The sequence below is a fragment of the Protopterus annectens genome, chromosome 14.part0 (assembly GCF_019279795.1).
Source record: "Protopterus annectens isolate FY-2018-M chromosome 14.part0, PAN1.0, whole genome shotgun sequence".
Lineage (NCBI taxonomy): Eukaryota > Metazoa > Chordata > Ceratodontiformes > Protopteridae > Protopterus > Protopterus annectens.
In genome coordinates this window covers 617560753-617582764 of record NC_056748.1, presented here as the reverse complement: position 1 = coordinate 617582764, position 22012 = coordinate 617560753, and the positions used below count along the sequence as shown (strand labels likewise).

At 37.4% G+C, this 22012-nt stretch overlaps 1 protein-coding gene across 5 annotated transcripts in view; it reads left to right on the top strand.

Moving 5' to 3' along the window:
- MYPN (myopalladin) overlaps positions 1–22012 on the top strand; it is a 2130465-nt gene that overhangs the window by 777103 nt on the left and 1331350 nt on the right. For all 5 annotated transcript variants that reach the window (XM_044056370.1, XM_044056369.1, XM_044056367.1 and 2 more), the window contains exon 4: positions 15989–16040. In XM_044056370.1, the coding sequence (XP_043912305.1) occupies positions 15989–16040 (52 nt within the window). The remainder of the gene's footprint in view (positions 1–15988; positions 16041–22012) is intronic.

Sequence of the window (22012 nt, the reverse complement as noted above, 5' to 3'; positions counted from 1 at the left end):
GAATGCTAGTCATCATTTTTGGTTGTCAGAAGTTCCATATTATATGGCAAAGTGGTCATACTGAAGTCAGATCACCAATATAAAGCATATTCAAAACTTCCTTTATAAGGTACCAGATGCATGTCAAAGAATGCTACTGAGTTTAAAAAAAAACATGATCTTCAAGTTCAGTAAAAAAAAAAAAATGCCTGATGCATCTCTGATAGACTTAGCAGATCATACCTGCAAGAGTGCTAGAGAAAGATTTAGAAGTTCTGCGGATTATTTCACACCTGCATATGCCAGCTGAAAAGATGAAATGAGTTTGTGTGAGAGTGGACAAGAAGTTGCAATTGCTGCAAGATGTAGTTTTGAATGGCTGGACAGCCAGCATTAAGTCAGTTCATGCAGACATTAGAGTACACTTTCCATACCTTCATGTACCTTTACATATGCAATGATTAATTTTCAAAGGTAACAGAGTTATCATTTTACTGAGTTGAATGATGCCATGTTCCCTGAAATCCACGAGCCACAAATGGTAATACCCAAATGCAAAAAAAGAGTGTGCACTATTCTTCATCAGCCTAAGATGTGTCAGCAGGCTGAACAGATGGTTCACAAGTGTGAAGTTTTCAATAGGTCCAAAACTCGGAATAACAAAAAAAATATGTTACCACATCATGTATAGGATCTTAATTGGATGAGGGGTGGGGGCAGTTCTGTTTCAGTATAAAAATATACATTACCTTTGTGTGGAATTATTATTCAGAACATTTAGAAGTACTTGTTTGTGACTGCCAATAACAATAACAATATAGAAACCTGTCTTTGCTACAAATTACATATATCTGATGAAGTAATATCAAACAATTGTGCTCAGTAAGTCACAAATCATGTACTTTAGTGATGCAACAGGAATGTAACTATACTGCCCTAAGTCACAGATAGCCATGAAGCAATGGAGAAGTAGAATGTATGGCCCAGACTATAAATTTATTTATTTATTTATTTATATTTGTTGACCGGGAGTGTCCGACTGGACATAGGTCCATTTTCAGCGAAGGCCCAGGGAGAAAAGCTCCACAGTTAAAATAAACAGACAGTAGTTACATTGGGTTACATAGCGATTAACAATTTACATAGCAATTACTTACAACATATTTACAGATGAAGAACATAGTACATCAGTAGACAACTAGAATCTTTATCTGTAAAGTACATAACAGACATTAACAAATGTTAAAATAAGAAGTTCCTGCTGTATAAGTACTAGGCTTATGAGCATCTGAGTTTGCTATAATCAAGGTAGTTAGTGGAGTGGAAAGAAAGGTAGTGGTTGGATGGGGTGGGTGATATTAGAGTGGGAGTTGCAAGGGCATAGCCAGCATGTTTTTAGGTGCGCTTTTAGTAAAGTTTTGAAGTGGGTGCATGATGGTACCGAGGTAATTGTGGGTGGGAGGGAGTTCCATAATTTGGCTATGGTGCAAGAGAATAGTGCTTCACCAGCAGAGTTATTGGCTTTAGTGATCTGCAAGTGATTTTTGTTGCTGGATCTTAGTGGTCTGGTGGTGCGATAGGGTTGGAGTAGATTCTGGAGGGATGGGACATTTAGTGGATGATTTACTAGTTTGTGGGCGAGTGAGAGTTGATACCATTGAAAGAGGTGAGGGAGTTCAAGCCAGCCCAGTTCAGCAAGTGAGAGACAGTGGTGACTACGGTAGGATGCCCCTGTGGCAAATTTGGCAATTTTGTTGTAGCAGGCCTCTAGCTTGTTTAGATCCCATTGCCTTAGGTTGGTATATATTGGAGAGGCATAAAGTAGGGTGGAGATAAGGTGGGAATTTGCTATTGAAATCTTTGCTGCTTTGGTGAGAAGATGCTTATTTCTGTATAATGCTCCTAGTTTTTTGTGGACTTTTTTATGGTCATGGATATGTGAATGTCAAATTTTAGTTTATTGTCTATTTCCACTCCTAACAATTTGGTGTGTTCAGTTGGGTATATAGTGGTGTTGTCTTTTGCTGTGATGTTAAAGTGAGAGTTGTTTTGAGTATGTTTGGTGAGTTGGAAGATGAGTAGTTTAGTTTTGTTTGGGTTGAGTATTAATTGGGCATCAGATAACCAAGTTTCAACAGAGGAAAAGGCTTCCTGTGTGACTTTTTGCAGTTTGGGTAGGGACTGGGCTGAGCAGATGATGGTCGAGTCATCTGCGTATTGTATGAGTGTGCCATGTGTGGTGCCAGAGGCTAGATTATTTGTGAAAACAGAGAAGAGTAGGGGTCCAAGGATGGATCCTTGGGGAACCCCTATGGAGACAGGTAGTTGGGGAGATATGTCATTCTGCTATACAACGGATTGTTGGTGGTCAGACAGATAACTCTGAAACCAGTTGGTGACTGATTGTGAGAAGGATAGGTCATTGAGAACAGAGATAAGTTGTTTGTGTGGGACCATGTCAAATGCTTTAGATAGACCTAGGAAAGTAGCAGAGGAGAGATGGCCATTGTTTTTATGCTGAAGGATAGTGTAAGTAAAGGAGAGTAAGGCAGTGGTGGTGCTATGGTTTGGTCGGAAACCATGCTGAGTATTGGAAAGGAGGTTGTTAGTAAGGAGGTAGTCTGAGACCTGACAGTGTATGCATCTCTCTAGTATTTTGGAGAGTGGAGAGAGAATAGCTATCGGGCGGTAATTGGTTAGTTTTGTGGAGGGTCCGCTTTTGTGGAGGGGAATTATATGTGATACTTTCCACAGTGTGGGAACATAACTTTCTGACAGAGTTCGGTTAATCAAGATGGATACTGGGTAGGCCAGAGCATCAGCTGCGATTTGTAGGTATTCAGTTGGGAGGTTGTCTGCTGCTAATTTGGTGGGTTTAAGTTTAGTTAAGAGTATTTTTTATGTTGGAGGTAGGTACAGGAGAAAAATAGAAGGCAGTGGGGAGATTAGTAGTTGAAGGTGTGGGTTGGAGGGGAGGGGGGTTGTGTTGTTTAGCTAGTGATAGTATGGTTTGTGTGAAGTGTATGTTGAATGAGGTAGCAGTATTTTCTGAGGAGTGAGGGATGTTAGGAGGAGGGGTACTGGCTTTACCTGGGTGGAGGATGGAGTTTATGGAGGACCAGAATTGTTTGGGGCTGTGTTCGGAGGAGTCTAGGGCAGACTGGTAGTATTGGAATTTGTCCTGTTTTATTAGCTTTGTGACTCTATTGCATAGTTCTAGGAATTTCTGTCTAGTTGAGGGGGTCTTGGTTTTGCGCCAGTGCTCCCAGGCTTTATCCCTGTTTTTCATTTCTGACTTAGTGGTTTTCTGTAGCCTTGGGGAGGGTTGTGCTTTGATTCTGGAAAGTCTTATGGGGGCATGGTAATTAAGGATGCTCAGGAAGGTAGTATTAAAAAATTCAACTGTGTCATCAAGACTGAGGTACTTTAGAGGATGCCAGTTACATTCTTTGAGGGATGAGATGAATGTGAGTGGGTTAAAGTTTATTTTTTTACGTATCTGACTGATAAAGCTCTGGAAACTCAGATTGGTGTCACTTGGTTTTGGACTATAGAAATATACCCTTGCATTCTTTAATGCTGTTAATTAGCAATTATCTTTGAAGTAAAGTACTTCCCTCATAATATTTTCTGGTCCTTGACAACAAAACCTTCCTCATATTCTTTTCTGATCTTTGAGGATCAGAGAAATGCTGCTGAATTACTGAAAGAAAAAAATAGACAAAAATGTATAAATAATAGATACATAAATAATATTACTACATTGCAAGAAGGGGAAATGTTTGCCCTTTTAATGCTCAGATAAATAATGTACCTGCCTCAAAATTACTTGGCAAATGGAATATATAAAATTTTCTATGTGCAAAGCCCATGTATGAACATGCACAGTAGAAATATGATGCATTTAATTAAACATTAAGAAGCTATCAGAATTGTAATGTTTTACTCGAAGGCTCTGAACTAGAAAAAGTACTATCACTTTCTAACTGCAAAAAATGTTTCCCAAAGTGTTTCTGAGCATAGTACCAATATTTTGAAAGCCAAAAAAACTAAAAAAAAACAAAAAAACCCCAAACCTCCAGCCTTTTTGGGACCAGGGATAGTGTCTAGTCATCATAGGTGTGGTTCTAACTTCCAAAGTAGTTTCAATTTTCCTGGTGGTACTCCTATTTGGAGGAGAATCTCAATCCCAATTTCTTGTGGTCTGCTGAAGCTGAAGAAATTTCAGGAGCTGTTTGTGTCTTCAGAAATGTTTTATTGATTGTTGAACCCTCCCCCAACCCTTTATGAAGTGAGCATGATCAACCACCTGGAATACCAGGAACTAGGAGACATGCCTTTAGATTAACAAGATTTGGAAACTTAGGAATTTATTCAAATTCATCCTCACATCAGTGTGAATTTTTATAGCCAGGCAGGGCAAGAGTGACTCACTGTGAATCAATATTTGAGATGTGCAGAATGAGCAAGAAACTGATATGATGTAATACATGCTTGAATTATCAGGTATTATATAGTACTGGATGCAGCTGGTATCTGCATTCTTGTTTAGAATTAATGTATTTAATTGTAGACTGCTCATATTCATTGGATTTTTCTTTTAAAGAGCAACATCCTATGTATCTCTCTCTCTCTCTCTCTCTATATATATATATAGATCTAAGATGTTTGCTCGACTGAGCAAACGTCCAAATCCATAAAACCCGAACACACTTTAACAAAAGCGCTTTTATCAAAGTGTGTGAAAAAAACAAAACACTTCATTTACACTTTATATATATATATATATATATATATATATATATATATATATATATATATATATATACATATATATATATATATATATATATATATATATATATATATATATGTATGTATATATGGGTCTACTTCATTTCACCTAACTTCCAATTCACTGACTTTCATTTCACTGACTCCATTTCACTGAAATTTCATTTGACTGACACTTCATTTCACTGACAGTTCATTTGACTGACAAGTATTATTAGCAAGAAAATGGAATATGCCCCCTTCCCCACTGTAGTGCGACCCTGGAGTTAGAATATATAGTTGGGGGGGTGTGGGGGGGGCGCAGCCCCCCACTTCATTTCATATGATATTGTTAAGTTTTGATATAACATTGCTTAGTAAAAGAAAAGTAAGTGGGGGGCTTTGCCCCCCACACTCCCCCAACTATATATTCTAACTCCAGGGTCGCACTACAGTGGGGAAGGGGGCATATTCCATTTTCTTGCTAATAATACTTGTCAGTCAAATGAACTGTCAGTGAAATGAAGTGTCAGTGAAATGAAATTTCAGTCATTTGGTCTCAGTCAAATGGGAGTCAGTGAATTGGAAGTTAGGTGAAATGAAGTAGACCCGTATATATATACATATATATATATATATATATATATATATATATATATATATATATATATATATATATATATATAGATACACACACGCATATATATATAAATAATATTAATTCTGCAGCTATATAGCTATATCTTTAAATGGGGAATTAGTAACGAGATCTGTGTGCCATGTGATTCCATCATCAGTGTAGTTTATTAAAGATTGATGAATGCACACCATGTCTACTGGCTCTTCATTTGATTGTCTTGATTATTTATATGCTTCACTTGTATACAATGTGTGTGGGCTGGGAAAAACAGATGTCTTCAGAATTAAAATGAACTTTAAAATAAGGAAGAAAATTATGACATGAAATCACATTCAGTATTTCTGATATGTAGCTGAAGTGGACTGAACTGGTACATTGCAGAATTCAGGACAAAGACATTATGGAAATTTTCTGCAGGGCTGCAAGGCTACCTGTATCCTCCATCTGGAGTATTTTACCCCATATATTCCATTGCAAAATAATTCAACTATGAGATCCAGTAGCCTTGGAGAAATAATACAGCTATAAGACTCCATAGCCTTTGGAAAAAAGAGAAAACATTAACACAACTATGGGATCACATAGCCTTGGAGAAAAGGGAAAACACTTGTCTTCACTGTCTTGCAACCTGGGAACTGTCATATTTAATTAGTTTTAGTGTAGGAGTACAGGTGGGCTTGCCCCAGCTGCAAAAATTACTTTCCGTGCTGTCTGCCATGTGCCAATTAAATAATTTCTCTTTGGAGAGCTGTGTTTCTACATTTTTCTATTTGTCCAGGTGTCACATTTCCGTTATTTAATTTTAAGGACAATCTATTTTACCTTGCTGGTGTGGCAGGTAGCATTGTCATGTCGTGGCAGAAAGTTCTTCGGTTCGATTCTGTGCTGGGGTACCTTCAGTGTGGAGTCTGTGTGTCCTCCTTGTGTTTGTGTGGATTTTCTACGGTGCTCTGGTTTCCTCCCACATTCCTACAGGCATTCAGTAGGTGGACTGGACTCTAAATGGGCCATACATATGACTGTGTGGTACAGAAGAACAAATGTGGCATGTCTAGCCATCTAGCAGTGAGAACATTGACTGTAGATGATGGTCACTGTTGATGTGACATCCTGACTCCATGTGAAAAAAAAAAATTGAAAAAAGAGTTTGGATGGATGAATGGTCTTTACTTTGCTCAGCCATTTCACATGTAGTACAATAGTAGGCCAATAACTTATATCCAAGGTACTCTAAGAATTAATGCAAAAAAATAATACTTACCTTTCTTATTTTAGCATATCCCTACTAAGTTATTAAGTAAATAGCAATTGATATGAAATCCAAATGCACCATTGATGTGATTACCATATTAGTAAATAAAGACATTGATTGGTCTGCCTTCAGAAATGAGTATAATAGTAGCATGCATATGTACTATTAGCAAGGGTTAAATAGCTTTGCTGAGCAGGTGTAATTAAGTCAAGGACCTACACTTTTTAAACCAAAACTATGGAAAAAAATTAGAATTATGGTAGCAGAACAGGATTTTTGCATTCATTGCTGAACAGCCATATGTACACGTATGCATACATGCATGGACACACACACACACACACACACACACACACACACACACACACACACACACACACACACACTATTTTGTTGTTTAATTTTGCACTCCATCAGCTACTGCATATTTTGTCTTCTGTCTGACTATTTTTTCAGTAAATTAGATTATGCTGCTATTCTTCTGTGACATGCTTCCTTTCTGGTGGAAACAATTAGAAACAGCATTTCTATAGAGATGAAGGGAATGGAGAATAAAATGCTTTTGAATGTGTCACATAATCTTACCATGTCTGTCTGCTAGTGCTTAGCTTTATTATTACTATTTTGTCATTTTGAAGCATTTGATTGCATTTTTGTCACTCACCACTACAGTGGTAGACACAAATAAACACAATGTTAATAATATAGTCTAGTTCTTTAGAAATTACCTTTTTTTCCAGTTCCACCTCTAGTCAAAAAGACTTAAATGAACTAAAAGTTTGTTTTGCAAGAAGCATATGTAATCAGTCTGTCTAATTTTCTGAACTGTAGGTGGAGAAAGACAATGTATTTTGTTGTTTTTTTTATTTTATTAAACTCCAGTTATCTGTTAATCCAATTACAATCCCAGTTTTAGAAATAGACATTACAGTGATTTTACACAAAACTCTTGTATTTTTCTGTCTGAGACATGCATGCAAAGTAATGAATGAGTTTGAGAGCCTGCTATTAAATGATGAATGGAGTTTTTACTTTGCTATGCAAACATTATACGTATCTTTTATATCTTCCTAACCTCATTGTTTCGACCAGCATTGCTGACTGACTCATTCATTCACAGGAGTGGCAGACAGATACAGCCAGCACAAACACAGTTACAAGTACAGAAAGCTAAAGAAGAGATAGCAGCAATTGAAATCAGCACAGTTATTATTATTTTCAGAATGCTGTCAAGTGTTTTAAATGACAGACATTCTTTATATTGATCACTGCTGCAGTAGTCTAAGGTATATGGGTTATATCCTACACAGAATATAACAGCTGTCCAGCTTCCAAAGTTTCAGAGCACCTTCCACGCACCTAAACCATTAGTCACCTAGAGATGAAATGACTAAAAAGACAGCTTTGGGCACCAAGCCTTTCAGAGCTTTCCTGCCTCTGAAAACAGCTCTGCTCTGCAGGCTTTCAAGGATTGACAGTTCGCTTGTGCAGTTCCATTACTGGCAGAGAAGTTCCCTCTGGGGAAAAAGCTTTCACATATTATTTTTAATGTTTAAATTTACTTTCCTGTTGAGAAATGTATGTTTTAAGCTAGGACTGTGTGTTTTTATTGACTATCATTTGACTTTACCGTACTTTTAAACAAAAGCACACTTTTGTTTCTGACAGCTTAAAAATTGATTTAAACATACTAAAACCATTTTTTTCCTGTGGATAAGCTATGTTTAAATTACTTTTTAGGGCTGGAAAAATGTATCGAAGTGCTTGTTTTTATTGAGAAAAGTAACTTTATACTACTTTTAAAAGTTTACTGGCTTGTGCTTCTTAGTTTTCCTGGGAAAGAACCATCATTTTTTGGCTTGACCACAAAGCAAACTGCCAGTCTCATGGGTGACCATTCATCCATCCACAAAAAGAAAGAGTTAACTAAACAACCTTTATCACCACAGCAGGCTAACAATTTGTCCCAGCTGCAGGTGAGCAATTCTGCTTTAGCTAAAGCTGTTTCCTTAGATCACTCATCTTTTTCCCAGGATCTCTCTAGTGTTGCCCATACAACCACTATGGACTGAGGTCTTGCCATGTCCTCTGTAGCTGTTGGGGGTCCCCTCAGTGGACAAGAGACAGACACTCTTGTTGGGGTTAGGAGAAGTGGCAGGGAAGCTACTCCTCCTAACCAGAATGTTGTGGCCTTCCCTGGGGTGGCTGTTGTTGCCATTAATAAACCTATTTGCCACTACTTTTCTGCCAAAACAAAATAGAAAACTAAATACATATCATCTACTACTTGGGTTTCACTGGTCAGAAGTAGTTTATTAGGTCTGGGCAGTGGCGGCTGGTGACTTCAAATCAAAGGGGGGGGCTGCAGGAGACAGATGAATGGGTGGGGCCAGTGGGAAGGGGTGTGGCCAATAGAAAGGGGCAGAGGGATGCTCAAAACCACAAAAACTGGGACTTTAATTAAATCCACTGCCCTGGGTGCCAAACCATCATTAGGAGAGTTCAATCAAGATAAAATGAAGTGTAGAAGGAAAAAAATATTTCGATGCATTGGCTACATGACAGCTTACTTAATATCTAAATGGAAACAAAAAGGTTGCGGCATGAAAAAATAAATTACTTTTTAAATACATTACTGAAATGCCAGTCAAAATCAAGTATAAATAAAATAAGCAGCACTCAACTAAAACCACTTGCACTGCAGTTTTAATTATAATTTAAATTCTTCTTTATAGAAGTACCAAGTAACATGCTGAAAGTAACAATCTCTGTGATACCCCCACTTGTAAAAATGTTTCTTATCATAAAAAGACCTGCTGCCTGACAACAACTATCTATTTGTTTCATGGGGGAAATAGGATCAAAGTAAAAAATGAACAGCAAACAAGCTCAAGATAAATTGCTTAAAGGATTACAGCACAGGTTATGGACCACACATGATGGACTGGCATTCTATTTAGTTTACGGGTAAGGCCTGCAAAGATGACTGCAAGTCTCCACCAAATGTAATGAGCTGCTGAAAATACTGTAATCCTGTGCTTTATTACAAATACTGTCATATATATGCATTTCAATACCTAAAGCATATACGTTATGTAAATATTCTATGCATGGCAACAACAAAAAGGCTTTCAATGTTGGTAATTCTTTAACAGTATGCTTATTAAAGCTTACTTGCATCTTACAATCTCGGACAAGCTTACCTGATGGTCATTAAAGCATTGCTACTTAAGCACAGAGCAACAGGCACTGCAACAACATGCATTTTCTGAATAATAAGCATAAATCAAGAGTATAAAAATATGACAGAAAACCAGAACATTCTGCAAAGTCAAGGACAGATGAAAAGCCACTGTAGTACTTGTGTCTACCTTGGATGGGGGGATACTCTGCACCCTTACACTGCATAACTGCTCCTTGCCTTGCTTGGACACATCCCGAGTCACTTCATGGGGTAATGGGGTGAAACAAGTATGTCACAATTTGAAATGTCTCTGGCTGACGGTGATAGCCCTGACACATTTGTCATATAGGTAAACTTCTTATAGGTAAAACTTCTTATAGGTTAGTACTAGGCTAACTGCCCTTGTGAGCCATTTTAAGCCTAGCTAATCATCACCTGTGAGATTCAAACCCTGTACCTTGTGTTTGTAAGGCAAACACCTTAACCATTAGGCCACCCTCCCAACCTTAACCTCTTAACCTCAGAGCAAGAAATCTGGGCAAAGCCATAAATTGAAGTGGGACAAAGGCCCAAAAATAAGGACAATTTTTAAATACTGCTCTTATAAACTCAAAAAGATAATAGAATAGTAGGTTGTGCATTAGTATACATTTTCTGAAGGGTATGGAATCTGAAACTCAAATGTCTGTCATTATTTTCTAACTTCAATCTTTAATGATTTGCCACTAATTTGCCAGAAAACCCCAATTTTATGAAAAATGGACCACAAATGTGATGCATATTTATAAAATAACCACACAACACAGCTAGGAACCTGTCAAATAAGGAACACTTTTTTAATAATAGTACTGTTAAGTTGAGCAGCTGACAAAATCTATTCATTCTGTGAAAATCTGGACAGTTGAGAGGTATAGTTCAGCTGGGACTGTCTTTGAGTTTGCTGCCCTTTCCCCCTCACAAAATCATGTTCAAATGGGGCCTTCCCCCTGCAGTCATTCCAATGTCCCTATTTCGCCCCGTTTACCATAAACACTGTAATGTGCATACTGCTTTACTTCTACAATGATTTGGATTTCATTTAAAAGTTTTATTTTACATTTTACAGCACAAACACTAGTCAACATCTGCTAAACAAAGCAATGCAGTCTCACAATGAAAATAGACTTAGCATTAAAACGTTTCTGCCCTTGAAACTCACATTCATTGAAACAGCATTGAAACCCACATTCACAGAAAATACATCTGGCCACTGGCAGATAAAGATTAACTTTGGGCTGTTTTCAAATCATAGGCCCCTTGCACACGAAACATACGTGTATTCTTTGATACACCTTCCTGGATGTATTAAATTATATTCCTTGTATAATACAATACAGTTGTGTATTGTTTTGAACATTTTTGCAGTAAACAGTGAAACAAAATGCATGCAACAGTAATGACAAAACTGCCCAATTCAGAACATTTCCATCATAAAAGTATACTCAGACTTCTACAATCCACCAGTATCAGTAAATATGCACTATCTCTGTAGAAGTAAAAGTCATCTAAATAATTCCACATTAAAGAGATCTGTAACTAATGAAGAGGTTGCTGCTAGCAAATAATTTTATATTTCATTGTTTCATCTAAAAATAAAGTGCATGCTGCCCTTGAGGAATAAATTGCCTATGTTACATTAAAAAATGATAAGCTAGTAATATTGCAATAGGGAATGGATGGCAAACTGATAACAGGTTCATAGTTACTTGGTATCTCTGCCAAATAGGACAGTCTCAGGACTGCAGCATCCACCCCTTTAAAAGTACAACACAGTACAGTATTAGCAATGCATCTACATACTGTGGGAGTAGAACCCACAGCCTTCTGCATCAAAAGCAAGTACACTACCTGTTGTGCTATTACCAATACAAGTAGACTCAGCATAAGCAACACTAAACGTCTCTTAACCTGAAGCTCTCAGCTCCTTGTAAAATCCACTTGACACTCAACTGTATCTCTCAACTTTGCTGCACAAGAAATCTGGAAAAAGCCAAAATTTGTTGGGGGTGGGGGACAAAAGCCCAAAAGCCAGAGACACATTTTAAACATTGCTTGTATAATCTTGGAAAGTTGCTAGAATAAAATGCTGTGTTACCACCATGCATTTCACTACCAAGTCTTGAACCCAGGACGCTGTGCACTACAGTCAGAACAACATACCACTATGCCAAATCAGCTGTTTCTTGAAAGACAGGAAGACAAACATAAATGGCTATCATTTAGTGAATTCAGTTCTCACCATAGCTCTCAACCTCTTAGCACAAAACACCTGGACAAAGTCAATAATGGGGAATACAGCCCCTAAACATATTCAGTAAATTCAGTCCTCATCATAGATTTCAACCTCTCAGCACAAAAAAACCTGGACAAAGCCAATAATGGGGGAATACAGCCCCAAAAATAGGGACAAATTTCAAATATTGATCTTATAAACTTAGAAAATTGCTAGAATAAAAGGTTTTGTGTTGCCATGTACTTTCTAAAGGACATGAAGTCTGAAATTCAAATGTCTGTCATTATTTTGTCAATTCAAAATCCAGAACATGACAGATTTTATGAGGAATAGAACAGAACAAAAATATGAGGGAAAAATCTGAATAATCTTCAGAAATGGTGGTGGGTAAGGAATTCAGACTCTTGCTACCTGACCCAAGGTACAGGGTTTGAGCCTGAGTTATTCTCTACCCACCAGGTATATTTAACTGGGGCATTTCACACACACACGCACACACACACACACACACACCTGGGATCGGAATCTGTCTTCATTTGTAATTCCTGCAGCAGCTTCAAAGTCCCAGCCCTGTGTGGTGAAATACAAGTCCTTCCTGAGAGAGCAGGCTCTCCAGTCTGCAGACGTTGCAGTCTGATCCCCTTCCAGTCTATGCAGTTGTAACCACATAGACTTCTGGGTATCTCTGTAGTCTGATGCCTACTTCCTAATCCGGACTGGTTAAACAGCAGTCTGGATTCCTGTAAGCATGTCTGGAGTTCTGGGACTAGCTATCATTTTTTATTTTCTTTTTCTTTTCTTTTTTATTTCATTTTTTTTCTTTTCTTTTTACAGCTGGGGGCTGCAGTCCTGCAGTCCAATAGCACGAGCCACACCCTAGGTCTGGGTCAAGCTCTTGAGTAGGTTATTGATACTTCTTAATAATGTGGTTTCAATTAAAAGAAAAAGGGCTTCTCCTGAAAAAATTCAGGAAATTGAATCTGTAGAAGAATGTAATTGGACAGAAATAGATTTTGCTCCTCAAATTTCTGATTCTGACTCCAAGGAGAGCATAATCTGAATCTTCCTGTTAATAATTCCCTTTCTCTGAGACTACTTGTAAAATGTGTCGCTGTTTTCAGTGGGAGAACACTGAGGTTTCTCAGGCCCTCAGAAAATGCTATGAATTATTGCAACTGTAATTCCCTGGACCTCCTTCCATACCCCAGTGCTGCTAGCATTGGAGGATGTATTTGTCATAACATGTGGTTTCCCTGAAAGTCAGCCTGCTTCACCTAAGAGATCAGATATAATATGCAAAGATTCCCAGTCTTTCAAATTTCTATACGCTCATGCCAGACCTGACCTAGCAGCTATAGTTTTAGTTAATACAGCTGCTGCCAAGCATTTTGTCAATTCTAATCCTTCTTCTTTTGAGAAAGATGGTAAAACAACTACGTTTTTGGAAGAAGTTTATGTTTCTGTACCTCTAGTTTTTAGATTTTTGAATTGGTAGGAAAATATGTTAAAGTTTATTCTAATTGTGAAAGTATGAGGAATGTTTTATCTGCAGTTCCTCCCTGAGAGGAAAAATCTGATTTGTGTAGTTTATTTTTTTCTATTTCCCAAGTCACTACTCATTGTTTAAAGTGCATTTATAACTCTGTAGATAGTACATCCAGGGCTGTTGCACCTGGTACTGTGTCGAAGAGATTTGTCTATGTTTCTTGAATTACACAGGGGATGTAAAATGGGATTTTAAATTCTCCTTTGAATAGTGATTTGTTTTTTGGACCATCTACTATAGAAGTTATCAAAAATGTGATGAGAGTGGTAAGCTGATGTAGGGAATCTTTCAGATTTTTCAGCACTCATTCTCTAAATTTTCCAAGGTATTTTCTGCTCCATCCTCCAGTTGTGGCAAGAAACAAAACAGTCTTGGCAAACTGCTGGTAAGCAAACACTTAAAAAAACAATGGCAGGGAAGTTCCAAAAAGAAAATGAACTCCCTAGAACAGGGGACAATCAAATAAGTCAGAATGGCTATGTATAGAACCTTGCGACCCTACACCCACCTGGCAATAACTTTTTCCTTCCAGAAAGTCTGAATCTCCATTTCTGTCTTTGGCAACAGAGTTTTTCGGGCAAATGGGTTCTGAGACTAATTCAGTAGAGTATGTCTGAAGATTCAGAAGAAATCCCCCAAGATTATTGTGGTGATTCCCTTTTGGCCCAGGCAACAGTGGTTCCCCCTACTTTTGGAATTGGCAGGGACAATTAGTACAAGCTTCATCACAGAGGAATTAGGGGTGTTTGATGCATACCAACTCCAAACAACTTCAACTGGCTTGGATGATGGGGTCTTAAAACAGCAGCAGGTACTAATGGAGTCAAGAAAGCTTGCTGCTAGAAAATCTTACATAAGCAAACAGAAAAGGATTTATGGTTGGTGTCAGCATCATAAGCAACACCCATTCAAGGCTAGTGTTTTTCTGTTTTTGCAATATTTTTGAGATTTACTTTCTTATGGCCTGTCTTACTGCTTTCTGAAGGTTCATTTGTTGACTGTTTTAGGATGTCTGCCCATGGATTTCCCCTCTTTCAAGGTATTTCCATGTCAAAATGCTTTTGAAAGAGGTATTACATAAAAGACCTCAAACAAAACCATGGATTCTCGTTTATTAGAGAAACTAATGCTTGGTCAATTTGAATCAGCTCATCTGCCTGGCTTGAAGTTTTTAAAATGGAAAACAGTTTTATTGGCTGCTCTGACCTGTGCAAGAAGAGTGTCTGAGTTACAAGTTGTTATGGTGGTCAACCACACCTCATTTTCCATAGGGAAAGGGTGTATTTGAAAACTAATCCTTCTTTTATTCCTAAAGTGGTATCCAAGTTTACTTTAAGCTAAGCTATCCATCTCCCTGCTTTTTTCATGAACCTGAAAGGATACTCCATACTTTGGATATCCACAGGCAACTCAAGTACTATATTGACAGAAATAAATCTTTCAGATCTTTGGATGAATTGTTCATTTCTTGTGAAGGCAAGAAGAAGGTACAATCTGTGTCAAAACAGACTATTTCCAAATGGCTGTCTAAGGCTATTACTATAACAAATCTGTTCCAGGCAGGGTCAAAACACACTCTACCAGGGTCTTCATGTTTCTATGGCTTCTTGGAAAGAGTTGGATTCTAGAAGTATTCTAGATGCTGCTACTTGGTCCTCTATACATATTTTTGCAAAGCACAATAAGCTTGATTCCTTCTCTAGGTCCAGGTCAAGCGTTGCTAGGACCATTCTCCAGGGGCTTCTGGATACTTCTCCTTCCTTCTCCCAAATATAGTTGGCTATGGTAAGCTATCCATATAGGTAAGACTACTGCAGCAGTGATCAATATGAAGAAGATAGTACAGTTGTATAAGTTGAACCTACCATAACATTAGGCATTTGAGTGATCACTGCTGCAGTAGCCCTTCCATCCGTCAATGCCCTTTGTCTTTTTATGTGTTTTTTATGCCAGGATGTGGATATTTATTTTTTGTTATTCTTAGCATTGTCTTTTCAGAGCTCAGCCTCCCTCTCTGTGCTGGCAGGAAAGCTCTGAAGAGCTCTGTGCCAAACTTGTCTTTTAGTCAGCTCATCTCAAGCTGCTTGACAGTTTGTATGGAAGGTGCCCTGAAGCTACAAAAGCTGGCCAGCTGTTATATCGTTCGCAGGATATAACACATATAGCTAAGGCTACTGCAGCAGTGATCATTTGAACATCTACTCCTATGGTAAGTTCAGTTTACACAACTGTACTTTCTCATGATTAGCCACATGAAAAAGACCAGCATCATGTGTTATATAATGCAGTCTGTCAAGTTAGTCTTCAGTTTGAGTAAAATGACTTCTTCCTTATGTTTACAGGTGTTTCGTCATCAGACTCTGAGGGTGAGGCACAAACAGAAGACATGCCCCAGTAAGTATTACTTGTATAATGGCTTATGTCACTTTCCTTTTTCATTTTCTGCTTTCAAAATACTAAAAATGTATATCAGTAGCAGAAGTTGCAAACTTGACAAACCGATAAAAGTACAGGCTGGTAACATTTTACAGATTCTGCATTTAGCTTGTTGGGGGATAATTCTTAAAACACACTTTACTGATTAAGCAGCTGGACAACAATTATTTTTATGTGAAGCTGAGCAATTATTCTTTCTCCATGGTCTCAGCAATAGGGACAGTTTGCTAGTTGTTCCTGGAGTAGTACTGAATGAATGAATATCTTTTGATGAAGAACATCGTGTAGTGTTTTCCCGACTGATTGCTCTTGCCTTGCACTAATGCTATAATTCATTTATCGATTTGTCATGCTTAAATTTTTTGTAAACTGCTTGGGGTTAAGCATTTAAACAAGCTTGACTTGACTTTGCAAGACAGTAACACCTATACAAGCACAAACCAGAGCATGCAATACACACAGGTACCTGTTCAGGTTGAAGAGGAGATGTGTAGGGAATTGCTTTCTTTAGACAGTTTAAGTGAAAACATTTGACCTTTTTTACTTCTCCTAAAGCAGATGTGTAAATCTTAGAATGTGACTTGGTGATGATACTGACTGGAGAACTGAATCTCATCATATTTGTTCACCAATGAGCTACATATAAAATTAGTAGAACAAGAACAAATGCCCATTTACACTGACTGACCTTCCCTTGATGTTGCTGCAACATGTTATAAATGTAACATTTAATCCTGCATGGCCTAGTCTCCTTCACTCTGCCTTCTTTCTAGTGGCATAATTTCTTTTAGACAATATATCTCCTTTTGAAACAAAGTTGAAGTCATACCTTACTCAATAATATAAATGCACCTGCTTCAGGGATGTTGGCTAACTGATACTAAGTTATTTGCCTATTTACACACCTAACCTGCTTCATTTTATTCTTACAGATTTGACTTAATTGAATATGTATTTGTTAAAACTGAATAAAATGACCACTTATTTGTTGAGCACCATATATGATCATCATATACATGACTTATCTGCATGTATTTGTCAGTGTACTGAGCTGAACTTTGCTGTACAATTGTTATACATTATCTGTGTTACTGTGAATCCCCCTACCTTACTAATGCCTGCTAACCTTAATGCTGCCCCAACTGTAAACCTGCACCTTACTTTAGAAAAAACCTTTATGTAACACTAGCACTATTCAGACAAATTATGTCTGAATGTGTGGTGGGATTTTGGTGATCAGACTGGAAAAGGAAACTGTTTCCTTTTGCAATATATTGTTTGATTTTTTTTTTTTTTGGTGTGCTGATATTTGAAATTCCAGCATCAATGACCTAAGTGTTGATGCTTGTACATTTTGATTAATCAACACATGGTCATATACATATATAAAATGAGGGCACTTCAAAAGTAAAAAAAAAATGGAAATGCAAAAGATTGATCTCCCAAGATCGAAAATCAAAATACCTAAAAAAAAAAACAGGAAAGAAAAGCTACTTTTTTTGCAGGGTGGCAAGCCCACCTACACTCTGCTGCTACTTGCATATACCAACCTGAGACTGTAGAGCAAGTGGGTAAAGGGCAAATTCCTACTCTCCACTGTATTTGACCTCTGTTAGGTAAGAATTCATGCAAAGGCAAAGAGACAGAATATCTGGCTGTACAAATGTAATGTTTGTCTTTTCAGCTTTTGCCGGTTAGGGGTCGCCACAACGGAACTCCGGTCCGCTAATGATTGGCAGTCAATTTTTATGGTGCCGAGTTGCCAGCCCGATGCCCATCCTTTAACCAAGGTACGCCCATTCACACATGTCTTTCGGAGGCCACTCGACCACGGGGAGGACATGCAGACTCCACACAGAAGGCACTCCAGCTGAGAATCGAACAGGAGAACCTCTTGCTGTGAGGCAACAATGCTAAAGCTGTACCACCGTGGCTGGGTGGCTGTACAAATGTAATATTTATTAAAAATCGCAGCTCATGAGAGGGCCAAGAATTTTCTAACAAGATCCCACAGAAAACACAAAACAATCCCTTTAATACCTTAAAAGACATTAGGTATAATATGAGGCAGAAACCAGATTCTTACAACTAATCATGCTGTTCATGTGAAAAGTACATGCATGTGAACATATCATTGTTCTTTTACTAAATAAGAAAAGCTGAATCTGGTCACATCTTGAACTCTGTTTTGCATCTTACAGTCATACTTGGTGAACTTTTGTGCTTGAAAAAAACTTCATTAGGATAAGTTATGGTATAGTTCCCCTCTGACATTTTTATGCAGTTTTCTTAGTACTGTCTAGAACTAGTTCATATAGATATGTCCTCCCTTAATTTAGTAACTCAGCTACATAATTTACCCAAGACAGAGAGGAAACATCAAGACACCTGTATTCTACCAGTCATTAATAAATTGGTCACCTTCAGAAAGCAATAAACCAGGTTTCACTTCTCACGGGGTCTTCTTCAGTGCTGATTAAAATTACAAAACAGCCAGTATATAACTGCAAAAGAGAAGGAATTTCATCATATTCTGTTACCTAATCAACATCCACACAACAAAAATAGGAATAATGTCAAAAAATGGAAGTAGGTTATTACATCACACTGCAGTTGGTAAGTTCAGTTGCAAGTCCTGATTCAAAATTTTTTAAAACCAAGAAGATCTCATAGTGTTATCTGATATAACGTTTGAATGAGTAGCTGATACAACTTACATAAACACAACAAATATCTAAATAAAGGTAAATACCAAATATTGTCAGCCTTGTGGCATTATATTTTTCTACCATTTCATTAAGTCCCAAAGGATTTATTTCACCCAAGATTAATATAATCCAAAAATCTCTCTGGTTTGTCATGCCAGTGTTGTTTATCAAGGATATTGGTGCTGGAACTAATCATCATATCAATAGCAATAAAAGAAAAGGTGGTCTTATTTTGTTGTACTTTTTTTTACTGGAATACTTTGTTCTTTGTTGCAACATAAATTGTTCAAATGAAGAGATACTTTTTTGTATATCTATCAGAGATTTTCTCTACATAAATGGCACCACATCTATAAAAATCAGGCAGCAACTGAATATGCCAAAAAGCAAAAGAAACATCAGATGAGAAGGCAAGAAATGTGAAAAATGTATAAATATAGTTGCAAGTACCCAAAACTCCTGGAAAAACTCATTTTGATCAGGACCAAATGCAGAAATGGTTGAGGGGAGGTGAAGTTAAACCAAAAGATGAAAGGTTAATACTGGTGGCCCAAGACAGTGGACTATTTACACACTGGTTTATAAAGTTTGTTGAACATGTGGGAGAAACAGACCAATGCATGTTTCGTAAAACAGAATTGGAAATAGTTGCACATCTTTTTGCTGGGTGTGATCCACTAATGACAGAAGGACTGTATACTGAAAAGTATAATAATGTGGCAAGACTGTTGCACTGGAGATTGCGCAAACATTATAATACTGAAGTAGCTGAGAAGCATTGGAAATATGAGCCATAAAGCATTAAAGAAGACAATGAAATGTATGTCACATGGAATCACCCATTATCAACAGTTCAAAAAATAGATGAGAGCAAACCAGATATAGTAGTCCACGAAAAGAAGACAAAAGTAGCATTGATCACTGAAATTGCTACACCAGCGACTACAGTGTCTTATGTACTGAGAGATAGAAGGTCATAAAATACCAGGGTTTACAAGCAGAAATGAGGGCAATGTGGAAAAAGAATACCCAGACAGTTCGAACAGTAGTGGGAGCAATGGATCTTATAAAAAAGAATTTAAAGTTGTATTTAGATGCGTTACCGATACATGTCACTGCACAGGAACTGCAGAAGGAGTCAATTCTGGGCACATTGTAGGTGCTGCAAAGAGCACCTCTGATTAATATCAAAGACTGAAACAACACTATTTTCATGAACTTTAATCATACTTTGACTTAGGTATCAGAAACCCAAAAGACATGGGAGAAATTAAACCATGATAAACTACAAGGTTAACTACACATTCTGTACTTCAAGTTATTGACTCTTTGAATCTCAAAAAAAAAAAAAAAAAAACATTCTGAGTATTGTGGTTCATGTGTTCATAGATAAACATTAAGCTATCAGTCTGCAGGCTTGCAAGCCTAACTGATAAACAGAAGTCAGAATCAAACCATATACCTACTATCTTTGAAATTAAGACTTTAACCATTATGCCACCCCCTCCCCTTACATCTACTCCCTGTCAGGGAATGGAGCCCCTGTTTCCCACATGACAGATGAGGATATTTATTACTATAATAAGAAGGAAGTGAGAACTTCTGTGTTGTAAATATAATAACAAAGCACACATTACCTACAGGGGAAACAACCCTAAGGTTGGATCCTATGGTACTCTGTGTCATCATAGAAATATTTGAATATTTGTAACCTGACAAATATTGGCCAGTGTTCGTACCACTTTCTGTTGGAGACCCTACATGGATTCACTGCAACAGCTCTGAAAAAGTCTATCAGTTATTAATTTTTTTGAAAAGGGTTTTCTATATTAAGGATGTCATTTGCTTCTGGTTTATGATCATCTATAGTTTATTCACTTTTGAATATTTAAATGAAAGTAACCAAGCTAATAGACAATTCTCTAATTACATTCTTGGAGTCATAATAGATAACCACTTAAAATTCAACATTCAAATATAAGTTATCAAGAAAATTAGCAGAAAAATCGAACTCCTATATCATAGCAGACACTTTTTTTTTATCTAGCAATGCCAAAAACAATAGCCTCTGCATATCTCCTACCTTCAGTACTATACACTGCCCCAGCTACACTAACCTTCAGTAATCTCTATTAAAAATTGGACAAAGCTTTAACAAAATAGCTAATTTCACCACTAACTAGTCCGCACAATCTCACCACTGCCTGGCCTTAAACAGTTAGGCTGGACAGAACTTCCACACTATCTGTCCATCACCCATTTAGCAACTATTCAGAAAATAATCTAAGACCACAAAATTGTCTTTTACTGCAAGCCTTAGTGGAACCTTCTACCCATGCATGATCTTTATGCTCCATGGATGAGTCCCTATAAGCTATAGCTAAAACCCACAACTCTGTTTGTCTCTGTACTCAAATTATGTTTCCAAAATCTGGAATTGTATCCTTACCAATATCAGACAAAAATCTAAAATATCTAAGTGAAAAATTTGTTAAAGCAACATTTTAAAATCACTTGTCTCTGCTCTTGTGCCGCCTTAGGCTAGACTACCTCAGCTCTTACATTCCTACATTACTCCTATATACCTCAAAAAAGCAATTTCTTAATATAACTATCCTGCGGTCTTCTGCCCTTTTGCCCTTATTGCCTCTACTCATCCCCTGACAATTGCTTCTCTCAAGCAAAATTGCTCTAAGATTTCAGAAGTGGTTGTAGACGATCCAATTTTTGTGCAAAAGAAAGGAAAAAGTTTCAAAAATTATTTTCAAGCATAGTTAACACCCCCTTCTATCCAGTGTGTAAAACAAGGAATGTTTAAATGTTTTAACTGAATCTTTGCAATTATTTATTTACCGATGCCAATGAAATTTGTATTAACAATTATAACACTTCAATTAAGGATTGTTACATGTGTAAATCTAAATATGTTGTGTATTTGGTGGTCTGCTTGCCCTGTAAATCTTTTTTATGTGGGGCACAACACTAGGGAACTGTATAATAGAATGGACGAGCATAGACATGCAGTGTTGGTAAGGGATGAAAAAAATGCACAGGGCAAGCATTATAAATTTTAGTAACTGTAAAGCAGATTTCAAGTTTTTAGCTCTGGATGATGTGAAAGGGTACGATAGAATGTTTAATGCTGAAGATGAACTTGGATGGTATGAATATTTGTGGTAACTGAAGCTAAATGCATGTTTTCCACCAGGTTTGAACAACTGT